This window comes from Bos mutus, chromosome 25 (genome assembly GCF_027580195.1).
Source record: "Bos mutus isolate GX-2022 chromosome 25, NWIPB_WYAK_1.1, whole genome shotgun sequence".
NCBI classification, from domain to species: domain Eukaryota; kingdom Metazoa; phylum Chordata; class Mammalia; order Artiodactyla; family Bovidae; genus Bos; species Bos mutus.
This window is the reverse complement of record NC_091641.1, coordinates 34378205-34390429: the sequence shown is the minus strand read 5'-3', so window position 1 is coordinate 34390429 and position 12225 is coordinate 34378205. Positions and strand designations below refer to the sequence as shown.

At 44.8% G+C, this 12225-nt stretch overlaps 1 protein-coding gene across 2 annotated transcripts in view; it reads left to right on the top strand.

Moving 5' to 3' along the window:
- The first annotated feature begins 23 nt into the window (after positions 1 to 23).
- PMM2 (phosphomannomutase 2) overlaps positions 24 to 12225 on the top strand; it is a 32807-nt gene continuing 20605 nt past the window's right edge. Inside the window, exons 1-3 of one of the 2 annotated variants that reach the window (XM_070362270.1) lie at positions 57 to 188; positions 893 to 1061; positions 11689 to 11800. In XM_070362270.1, coding sequence (XP_070218371.1) covers positions 1050 to 1061; positions 11689 to 11800 — 124 coding nt within the window. In that variant the 5' untranslated portion in view covers positions 57 to 188; positions 893 to 1049. Of the gene's footprint in view, positions 189 to 892; positions 1062 to 11688; positions 11801 to 12225 lie in introns of both variants that reach the window. The other variant, XM_070362269.1, reaches the window with a different exon arrangement.

The following is a 12225-nucleotide window of genomic DNA, read 5'->3' as shown; positions in this document are numbered from 1 at the left end:
CATTGTGGGAGTGGAGTCTCCTCCTCCCGGCGTGCCCTACGGCACGGGGGCCGGACCCGGAAGTTCCGGGCAGAGGTCCAAGTGCCAGCGAGTCCTGTTAGGTGCGCGTGGAAACTAGGGTCATGGCTGCGCCCGGTCCAGCGCTCTGCCTTTTCGACGTGGACGGGACCCTGACGGCCCCGCGGCAGGTAAGAGGCGCCCGGCAGTAGCCGGTGCAGAGCCCCCTACTACTCCCAGGCAGGGCTAAAGACCGCCCAGGCAGGCGATCTGGGGCGGCTAGGGACCGCCCACCTCCCTTTGGAGCGACTGAACTCTACTCTGTGTTCCCTGGAGGGCTGAGACGGAAGCCCTAGCCAGATCTGCAAGACCTCAGGGTGCTCGGAGAGATGGGACAGGCCGAAAACTCTAAGAGAGCAAGGAACTTGTGTTGGCTTGGAAAAAATTCTGGACTCTCACCGTCAGCCCTGACTGTGAAACCCAGCTCAGCCCCTTTACCAGCTTGTGTGCCCTTTTCAGATGTATCACTGTGGTCTGTGCCTGTAGCTTGATGTGAAAGACAGGTTTTCAGGTCAGACCGGCCTAGTAGAGTCTCAGCTTTACCTCCTGACAACTGTGTGACCTTGAGCAAGTCACTTAACCTCAGTATCTATGGCTTTAAGTGGGGAGGTGACCTGTTCCTTGAGGTGTTTGTGGGAGTCGAATGAAATCATATAAGTTCATGAAAGTATCTTGAAGACGGTAGGCTGGGTTCAATAATACTCAATAAGTATTAACCACCACCACCATTGCCTTGTCCAGCCCTGCAGTGGAGTGGGGTGATGGATAAGACCTAGATTGCTACAGGCTGCCTGTTGAGAGTCTCCTTGGACTCCTGGAAACTTCTCTTTTCCAGATTTTGTTGCCATGGGCACAAATTTTGGGATGACGCTCATTCTGACCTCCCCCTTGCATGAATCAGTCACTGAACAGCAGCCGTTCAAACTTGGGACTGGTTCCAAGTGGCCTCACTGTCTTCAAGTTCTGTCTCTACCCTGCTTGGTTCAGGCCGGATGGTAGCAGTGGTGAGTGTGCTCTGGAATTCACACGCACGGAATGTATGTGACCTTAGCCGCATCATTTTACCTTTCTGAGCCACAAGTGCTGTATCTAGTGATAATCAGATCAGATCAGATAAGTCGCTCAGTCTTGTCCGACTCTTTGCGACCCCATGAATCGCAGCATGAAGGCCTCCCTGTCCATCACCAACTCCCTGAGTTCACTCAGACTCATGTCCATTGAGTCAGTGATGCCATCCAGCCATCTCATCCTCTGTCGTCCCCTTCTCCTCTTGCCCCCAATCCCTCCCAGCATCAGAGTCTTTTCCAATGAGTCAACTCTTCCCATGAGGTGGCCAAAGTACTGGAGTTTCAGCTTTAGCATCCTTCCTTCCAAAGAAAGCCCAGGGCTGATCTCCTTCACAATGGACTGGTTGGATCTCCTTGCAGTCCAAGGGACTCTCAAGAGTCTTCTCCAACACCACAGTTCAAAAGCATCAATTCTTCGGCGCTCAGCCTTCTTCACAGTCCAACTCTCACATCCATACATGACCACAGGAAAAACCATAGCCTTGACTAGACGAACCTTTGTTGGCAAAGTAATGTCTCTGCTTTTGAATATGCTGTCTAGGTTGGTCATAACTTTCCTTCCAAGGAGTAAGCGTCTTTTAATTTCATGGCTGCAATCACCATCTGCAGTGATTTTGGAGCCCAGAAAAATAAAATCTGACACTGTTTCCACTGTTTCCCCATCTATCTCCCATGAAGTGATGGGACCGGATGCCATGATCTTTGTTTTCTGAATGTTGAGCTTTAAGCCAACTTTTTCACTCCACTTTCACTTTCATCAAGAGGCTTTTTTGTTCCTCTTCACTTTCTGCCATAGGATGGTGTCATCTGCATATCTGAGGTTATTGATATTTCTCCCGGCAATCTTGATTCCAGCTTGTGTTTCTTCCAGTCCAGCGTTTCTCATGATGTACTCTGCATATAAGTTAAATAAACAGGGTGACAATATACAGCCTTGACGAACTCCTTTTCCTATTTGGGACCAGTCTGTTGTTCAATGTCCAGTTCTACCTGTTGCTTCCTGACCTGCATACAGATTTCTCAAGAGGCAGATCAGGTGGTCTGGTATTCCCATCTCTTTCAGAATTTTCCACAGTTTCTTGTGATCCACACAGTCAAAGGCTTTGGCATAGTCAATAAAGCAGAAATAGACGTTTTTCTGGAACTCTCTTGCTTTTTCCATGATCCAGCAGATGTTGGCAATTTGATCTCTGGTTCCTCTGCCTTTTCTAAAACCAGCTTGAACATCAGGAAGTTCACGGTTCACGTATTGCTGAAGCCTGGCTTGGAGAATTTTGAGCATTGCTTTACTAGCATGTGAGATGAGTGCAATTGTGCGGTAGTCTGAGCATTCTTTGGTATTTGCCTTTCTTTGGGATTGGAATGAAAACTGACCTTTTCCAGTCCTGTGGCCACTGCTGCGTTTTCCAAATTTGCTGGCATATTGAGTGCAGCACTTTCACAGCATCATCCCTCAGGATTTGAAATAGCTCAACTGGAATTCTGTCACCTCCACTAGCTTTGTTCGTAGTGATGCTTTCTAAGGCCCACTTGACTTCACATTCCAGGATGTCTGGCTCTAGGTCAGTGATCACACCATCGTGATTATCTGGGTTGTGAAGGTCTTTTTTGTACAGTTCTTCTGTGTATTCTTGCCATCTCTTCGTAATATCTTCTGCTTCTGTTAGGTCCATACCATTTCTGTCCTTTATCGAGCCCATCTTTGCATGAAATGTTCCTTTGGTATCTCTGATTTTTTTGAAGAGATCTCTACTCAACTGTAAGTTCTCCAAAGGCCCTTTTTGACTCTGAGAGTCCACGATCCACGCACACTTGTAAGTTGTTAAAAACCCATAGTGGTTCAGAGCCAAGGTCAGTAATTCATTGTTTGTAAAGGGCCAGGTAGCAAATACTTTTGTGTTTACCCGCCATATGATCAGTACTAACTACTCGACTTTAATGCAAAAGCAGCCATCGACCATACATAGACACTATAGCTGTGTTCTAATAAAACTGCTGCTCAGTTTGGCCCTTTGGTTGTAATGATCTTTGGTTTACATTCCAAGGCTTCTTACACAATATCATTAGAGCCTCTTAACCTTTCTCCCTCTTTCATCCCAAATAGGGTAGTTATTTTCATTTTAAATGAGGAAACAGACACAGTGAAACCATGACCTTGGTTTCCATACAAGATCTGATAAAAGTCTCTGGGCCTCAGGGTATTGTTATTTGCCAAGTCTGCCATTTTCTGCCAAGGCTTCAAGGTGGAGGCTGTTCTGGTTACTAGGTCTGCCATTCAGGAACATGCTTCTGATTCCCAGAAGGAATCAGGACATATAAGCACAAAGTATGAAATAGCAAAACCAGGCAACCTGCAGTGTATTCCCTTGAAACATTTGAAACATTTCTTTGGTTAACATGATTTTTACACTTAAAAAAAAAAAAATCTAAGTTTTATGCACTAGGTGCTCCAGGTAAAAATAAAGCTAATTTAGCAACAGATCTGCATTATACAACCTTTCCCTTCCTCAATAAACAACATCTCAAACACTGATAAGCACAAGGCAATCCAAAAGCAATCAAATGGATTATCTTTTCTTGCAGCTGCTGGAACAGGATATGACCTAATCAGGTAAAATATAACCAGTGGTGTCCAGAGCTTTGCGCATTTCAGCATGCTAGTAGAATGTTGCTGTTCTAAGTGCTTTCCTAAGAAATGCCATTGCATCTAAGAGCAGATGAGACTTCAGTTCAGTTCAGTTCAGTCGTGTCCAGATCTTTTGGACCCCATGAATCGCAGCACGCCAGGCCTCCCTGTCCATCACCGACTCCCGGAGTTCATTCAGACTCACGTCCATCGGGTCAGTGATGCCATCCAGCCATCTCATCCTCTGGCGTCCCCTTCTCCTCCTGCCCCCAATCCCTCCCAGCATCAGAGTCCTTTCCTATGAGTCAGCTCTTCGCATGAGGTGGCCAAAGTACTGGAGTTTCAGCCTCAGCATCATTCCCTCCAAAGAAATCCCAGGGCGATCTCCTTCAGAATGGACTGGCTGGATCTCCTTGCAGTCCAAGGGACTCTCAAGAGTCTTCTCCAACACCACAGTTCAAAAGCATCAATTCTTTGGCGCTTAGCCTTCTTCACAGTCCAACTCTCACATCCATACATGACCACAGGAAAACCATAGCCTTGACTAGACGAACCTTTGTTGGCAAAATAACGTCTCTGCTTTTTTGAATATGCTATCTAGGTTGGTCATAACTTTCCTTCCAAGGAGTAAGCGTCTTTTAATTTCATGGCTGCAGTCACCATCTGCAGTGATTTTGAGCCCAGAAATCACTCCACTTTCACTTTCATCAAGAGGCTTTTTTAGTTCCTCTTCACTTTCTGCCATAGGGTGGTGTCATTTGCATATCTGAGGTTATTGATATTTCTCCGGCAATCTTGATTCCAGCTTGTGTTTCTTCCAGTCCAGCGTTTCTCATGATGTACTCTGCATATAAGTTAAATAAACAGGGTGACAGTATACAGCCTTGACGAACTCCTTTTCCTATTTGGGACCAGTCTGTTGTTCCACGACCAGTTCTAACTGTTGCTTCCTGACCTGCATACAGATTTCTCAAGAGGCAGATCAGGTGGTCTGGTATTCCCATCTCTTTCAGAATTTTCCACAGTTTCTTGTGATCCACACAGTCAAAGGCTTTGGCATAGTCAATAAAGCAGAAATAGACGTTTTTCTGGAACTCTCTTGCTTTTTCCATGATCCAGCAGATGTTGGCAATTTGATCTCTGGTTCCTCTGCCTTTTCTAAAACCAGCTTGAACATCAGGAAGTTCACGGTTCACGTATTGCTGAAGCCTGGCTTGGAGAATTTTGAGCATTGCTTTACTAGCATGTGAGATGAGTGCAACCAGCGGTAGTCTGAGCATTCTTTGGTATTTGCCTTTCTTTGGGATTGGAATGAAAACTGACCTTTTCCAGTCCTGTGGCCACTGCTGCGTTTTCCAAATTTGCTGGCATATTGAGTGCAGCACTTTCACAGCATCATCCCTCAGGATTTGAAATAGCTCAACTGGAATTCTGTCACCTTCACTAGCTTTGTTCGTAGTGATGCTTTCTAAGGCCCACTTGACTTCACATTCCAGGATGTCTGGCTCTAGGTCAGTGATCACACCATCGTGATTATCTGGGTTGTGAAGGTCTTTTTTGTACAGTTCTTCTGTGTATTCTTGCCATCTCTTCGTAATATCTTCTGCTTCTGTTAGGTCCATACCATTTCTGTCCTTTATCGAGCCCATCTTTGCATGAAATGTTCCTTTGGTATCTCTGATTTTTTTGAAGAGATCTCTACTCAACTGTAAGTTCTCCAAAGGCCCTTTTTGACTCTGAGAGTCCACGATCCACGCACACTTGTAAGTTGTTAAAAACCCATAGTGGTTCAGAGCCAAGGTCAGTAATTCATTGTTTGTAAAGGGCCAGGTAGCAAATACTTTTGTGTTTACCCGCCATATGATCAGTACTAACTACTCGACTTTAATGCAAAAGCAGCCATCGACCATACATAGACACTATAGCTGTGTTCTAATAAAACTGCTGCTCAGTTTGGCCCTTTGGTTGTAATGATCTTTGGTTTACATTCCAAGGCTTCTTACACAATATCATTAGAGCCTCTTAACCTTTCTCCCTCTTTCATCCCAAATAGGGTAGTTATTTTCATTTTAAATGAGGAAACAGACACAGTGAAACCATGACCTTGGTTTCCATACAAGATCTGATAAAAGTCTCTGGGCCTCAGGGTATTGTTATTTGCCAAGTCTGCCATTTTCTGCCAAGGCTTCAAGGTGGAGGCTGTTCTGGTTACTAGGTCTGCCATTCAGGAACATGCTTCTGATTCCCAGAAGGAATCAGGACATATAAGCACAAAGTATGAAATAGCAAAACCAGGCAACCTGCAGTGTATTCCCTTGAAACATTTGAAACATTTCTTTGGTTAACATGATTTTTACACTTAAAAAAAAAAAAATCTAAGTTTTATGCACTAGGTGCTCCAGGTAAAAAATAAAGCTAATTTAGCAACAGATCTGCATTATACAACCTTTCCCTTCCTCAATAAACAACATCTCAAACACTGATAAGCACAAGGCAATCCAAAAGCAAACAAATGGATTATCTTTTCTTGCAGCTGCTGGAACAGGATATGACCTAATCAGGTAAAATATAACCAGTGGTGTCCAGAGCTTTGCGCATTTCAGCATGCTAGTAGAATGTTGCTGTTCTAAGTGCTTTCCTAAGAAATGCCATTGCATCTAAGAGCAGATGAGACTTCAGTTCAGTTCAGTTCAGTCGTGTCCAGATCTTTTGGACCCCATGAATCGCAGCACGCCAGGCCTCCCTGTCCATCACCGACTCCCGGAGTTCATTCAGACTCACGTCCATCGGGTCAGTGATGCCATCCAGCCATCTCATCCTCTGGCGTCCCCTTCTCCTCCTGCCCCCAATCCCTCCCAGCATCAGAGTCCTTTCCTATGAGTCAGCTCTTCGCATGAGGTGGCCAAAGTACTGGAGTTTCAGCCTCAGCATCATTCCCTCCAAAGAAATCCCAGGGCCGATCTCCTTCAGAATGGACTGGCTGGATCTCCTTGCAGTCCAAGGGACTCTCAAGAGTCTTCTCCAACACCACAGTTCAAAAGCATCAATTCTTTGGCGCTTAGCCTTCTTCACAGTCCAACTCTCACATCCATACATGACCACAGGAAAAACCATAGCCTTGACTAGACGAACCTTTGTTGGCAAAATAACGTCTCTGCTTTTGAATATGCTATCTAGGTTGGTCATAACTTTCCTTCCAAGGAGTAAGCGTCTTTTAATTTCATGGCTGCAGTCACCATCTGCAGTGATTTTGGAGCCCAGAAAAATAAAGTCTGACACTGTTTCCACTGTTTCCCCATCTATTTCCCATGAAGTGATGGGACCAGATGCCATGATCTTTGTTTTCTGAATGTTGAGCTTTAAGCCAACTTTTTCACTCCACTTTCACTTTCATCAAGAGGCTTTTTAGTTCCTCTTCACTTTCTGCCATAGGGTGGTGTCATTTGCATATCTGAGGTTATTGATATTTCTCCCGGCAATCTTGATTCCAGCTTGTGTTTCTTCCAGTCCAGCGTTTCTTATTATGTACTCTGCATATAAGTTAAATAAACAGGGTGACAGTATACAGCCTTGACGAACTCCTTTTCCTATTTGGGACCAGTCTGTTGTTCCATGTCCAGTTCTACCTGTTGCTTCCTGACCTGCATACAGATTTCTCAAGAGGCAGATCAGGTGGTCTGGTATTCCCATCTCTTTCAGAATTTTCCACAGTTTCTTGTGATCCACACAGTCAAAGGCTTTGGCATAGTCAATAAAGCAGAAATAGATGTTTTTCTGGAACTCTCTTGCTTTTCCCATGATCCAGCAGATGTTGGCAATTTGATCTCTGGTTCCTCTGCCTTTTCTAAAACCAGCTTGAACATCAGGAAGTTCACGGTTCACGTATTGCTGAAGCCTGGCTTGGAGAATTTTGAGCATTACTTTACTAGCATGTGAGATGAGTGCAATTGTGCGGTAGTTTGAGCATTCTTTGGTATTTGCCTTTCTTTGGGATTGGAATGAAAACTGACCTTTTCCAGTCCTGTGGCCACTGCTGCGTTTTCCAAATTTGCTGGCATATTGAGTGCAGCACTTTCACAGCATCATCCCTCAGGCTTTGAAATAGCTCAACTGGAATTCCATCACCTCCACTAGCTTTGTTCGTAGTGATGCTTTCTAAGGCCCACTGGACTTCTTAGAAGCCTGCAAAGAGAAGCAGGGCACAAGCCTTGGTGGACTGTTCTCCAGCTTTCTCTCATGAAAAGCTTCAAACGAACAGAATCGCTGGGGGAAAAAAACAGTACCCCAAAGAACCATATTCACATCACTTAGATTCAACAACAATTGGGTTTTGTTTGTTTGTTTGTTTGATTATGGGTTTATTTTTGGCCACGTTGGGTCTTTGTTGCTGCCCTCCGGCTCTCCCTAGTTGCCACAAGCAGGGGCTACTTTTTCTTGGGGTGCAGTGACTTTTTGTGGCGGCTTTTTGTGGAGCACAGGCTCTGGGCGCATGGGCTTCAACAGTTGCAGCATGTGGGCTCAGTGGTTGGGGTGCATGGGCTCAGTTGCCCCACAGCATGCAGAATCTTCCCAGATCAGGGATCTAACCCATGTCTCCTGCAGGTGGACTCTTACCCAATGTACCACCAGGGAAGTCCTCGCTCTCTTTTTTAATCTTTGCTGCATCACTTCTGAAGCTGTAGTCATAATGGTACTTCACCCCTGAATATTTACACCTGCAGCTCTTGACAGGGACCTCTGTTGGAACCACAACTTTGTGATCACACCTAAGGAAATGATCAGCAGTGCCCTAAAGTGATTTTATACAGGGGTCAGCAAACTTTGCTCTGTAAAAAGCTGCTTGTGACCACAATCGAGCATCTAAACTCCCCTAGCCCCACCACAGGAGGTAGGAAATGGTTGAGGCTCGCAGAGCTGCTCACCCCTGTAGTCATGGCTGCAGACACCACAGAGATGAATGGATATGACTGTGTTGCAGTCACTGTACAGAAACAAGCAGAGGGTTGGTTCTGGCCCGCAGGCCTGGTTTTCTGACTCTTCTTCTGCTCCTTAATTTTCCTTAATTATCCCTAGGAAGTCTTCTATATATATATTTTTTCACATTAATTCCAAGTTTTGGGCTCCTTGTGTTTTGTTTTGTCTGGGATGACTTATAAAGGATTCCTTGAATTTTCATAACTAAAGAGTTATTTAGAAACATGACCCAATCAAAAATTGGGCAGAAGACTTAAACAGATATTTCTCCAGAGAAGACAGACAGATGGCCAATAAACACATGAAAAGATGCTCAACATCACTCATTATTAGAGAAATCCAAATCAAAACTACAATAAGGTATTGCCTCACACCAGTCAGAATGGCCATCATCAAAAAATCTACAAACAATAAATGCTGGAGAGGGTGTGGAGAAAAGGGAACCCTCCTACTCTGGTAGGGCTTCCCTGGTTGCTCAGCTGGTAAAGACTCCGCCTGCAGTGCAGGAGACCCTGGTCAGGAAGATTGACTGGAGAAGGGATAGCCTACCCACTCTGGTATTCTTGGGCTTCCCTGGTGGCTCAGCTGGTAAAGAATCCGCCTGCAATGCAGGAGACCTGGATTTGATCCCTGGCTTGAGAAGATACCCCAGAGAAGGGAGCATCTACCCACTCCAGTATTCTGGCCTGGAGAATTCCATGGACTGGATATGTATAGTCTATGTGGTCACAAAGACTCAAACATGACTGAGCGACTTTCACTTCACTTTCACTTCCTACACTGTTAGCGGGAGTATAAACTAATACAGCCATTATGGAGACCAGTATGGAGATAAAACTAGAAATAAATCTACCATATGACCCAGCAACCCTACTCCTGGGCATATACCCTGAGAAAACCATAACACTGTGTCTCAGTGTTCATCTCAGCACTGTTTACAACAGCCAGGACATGGAAGCGACCTAGATGTCTGTCGACAGGTGAATGGATAAAGAAGCTGAGATACATATATACAAAGGACTATTAGTCAGTCATAAAAAAAGAATGAATTTGAGTCAGTTGTAGTGAGGTGGATGAACCTAGAACCTGTCACACAGAGTGAAGTGAGGCAGAAAGAGAAAAACAAATATATTATGTGCCTATATGGAACCTTAAAAAGTGCTATTGATGAACCTATTTGCAGGGAAGGAATGAAGACGCAGCTACTACAGAGAATGGACTTGTGGACGCGGGGGGAGGGAGGGAGAGCGTGGGATGAATGGAGAAAGTTGCAACAGCATATAAACAAGATGGATAGCTGGTGAGAAGTTGGCACTCTGATGACCTGGAGGGGAGGGAGAGGGTGGATGTGTGATTATGGCTGACTTGCACTGTATGGTAGAAATCAACACAACATTGTAAAAACATTTTTTTAATATATTTAAATAAATGGAAAAAGGCCTCTCTGGTGTGCGCCTCCCCCCACAAAAAGAAGCATTGTGACAGTTTTGCTGTGTGGCTACTTGACTCCATATCTCTCTCCTGCGGTGGGGGGTAGTTTACATGCTCGACTGTGGTCAGAAGCAGCTGGGTCTTATTTCCTGTCGAAAAATATTTGCTGCCACCTGGAAGGGAGAAGGTGCCTCTCTGACCCATGCGTGTTGAGCATGTCTCCTGGCTGACCTGCCAGACCATTCAGCTCATCGGCGCTCACAAGGGTCCAGACAAAAATAAATGGTACCTTTGGCTTCTGTGTGAAGGTGTAGGTGTTGTGTTTGTTGTTAGTGTTGCGTTTTTAATGTTCTGCGATCACAGGACTCTTCCCCACTTCCTCCCATTCTGAGCTCATGTCTGAGTACAACTTGTGGGGGCCTCTGGGGCCCGTTTTGAGTCACTGACTCAGAGGCCACTAGACTTTCCACTAGGTCAAGACTCCACCGGAAGATGTGGAAAAGATTGCACTCTCTTAGAAGCCCTTCTGCACAATTTTATTAACCATATGCATGTACTACTCTTAATGCTTTTTAAAGAAAAAGAGAAGATTGAACTCTAGACGTTTTTGTACTGAAGTTAAGTGGATTTTTTTGCTTTCAGTTTCTGGTAGCTTTATTTGTAAAGATAAGTGTACAATCACAGCTTTATTTATGAAGATATGTGTCCATGTAAGTGTACCATTAAGACTGCCAGCAGCAATGAAACAAGGGTTTAAAAGATACTTTGTGGTTTGCCTAACACAGGGATGTCACTTTATCTCAGTTGAAAATTTATTTCGAATTAGCACATGGGTTGGAATTAGCCACAACTTGAATCCATAAATGCAGTACAGTGTAGCATTTGAAAGGAATGGGTCTATGTGCGTTCTGGAAGGATCACAGCTTAATACTGAGAAAGCAAGTCATTGTGCAAGACAGACACTGAGTCCAACTGGTGTTTCAAAAAGTAGAACCTTTTTTTTATGTATGTGCCTACAGACAAGAGTATAAATGCACAGGGAGAAAAACAAGCTGGAGCAAAATACAACAGCTGTTACTGTATTATTTGTGTGTTTTAAGCCAGGTAAAAATTTTAACAAGTTTTTTTTTTTTTTTTTTTCTGATACCTTGATGTCCCTAAGTGAAAAGTGAAAGTGAAGTCACTCAGTTGTGTCTGACTCTTTGCAACCCCATGGACTGTAGCCCACCATGCTCCTCCATCCATGGGATTTTCTAGGCAAGAATACTGGAGTGGGTAGCCATTTCCTTCTGCAGGGGATCTTCTCGACCCAGGATAGAACTCGGGTCTCCTGCATTGCAGGCATACGCTTTACCATCTGAGCCACCAGGGACTCCCCCAGTGTCCAAAAAGCACAGCCAAACAGTTGGTCTTACCTGTAGATGTAGAAGCAGATAGACAAGTAGGAGAGTAAAGGTTGCGTTACTCTTGGGGGTCTTAATCTCCCGATTCCTGCATGTCTCCTGACTGTTTATTTTCCTTTTTGAAATGCAGAAAATTACCAAAGACATGGATTGCTTTCTGCAAAAACTGAGGCAGAAGATCAAAATTGGTGTCGTCGGCGGGTCGGACTTTGAGAAAGTTCAGGAGCAGCTGGGAGATGACGGTAGGCTCTGCGTTGCTCGTTAGGTTTGGTGAAACAGTAACTTCTTGTGAGGTTATCGGGACCTGTCGCCACTTAGTGTCGTGGTTACAGCCCTGAACCCTCCTGCCTGTGGGGCAGCCTTCCTGCTTCCTCGATGGGGAAACATTTTCTCTGCCCTTAGTTTTTCTGTTTTTTTTTTTTTTTTTTAATCCTATAAATACATTTCTGGAGCTGCTGGTGAAGCATTTGGTACTCAAACACGTGGACAGATGGACCTAGGAATGGTGTCTGTGTCTCGGCCTGGAATCCTTCTTGCTGATATCTGTTAACTGCCTTCCTGGCCTCAGTTTGGGCACCATCCAGACGCCCTGCTCACCTGGGTGCTGAGGGGTCCTGTGGGTCTTCACGCCTACTTCTGTTGTCCGATTGCTCAGTGTTTCCCAGAG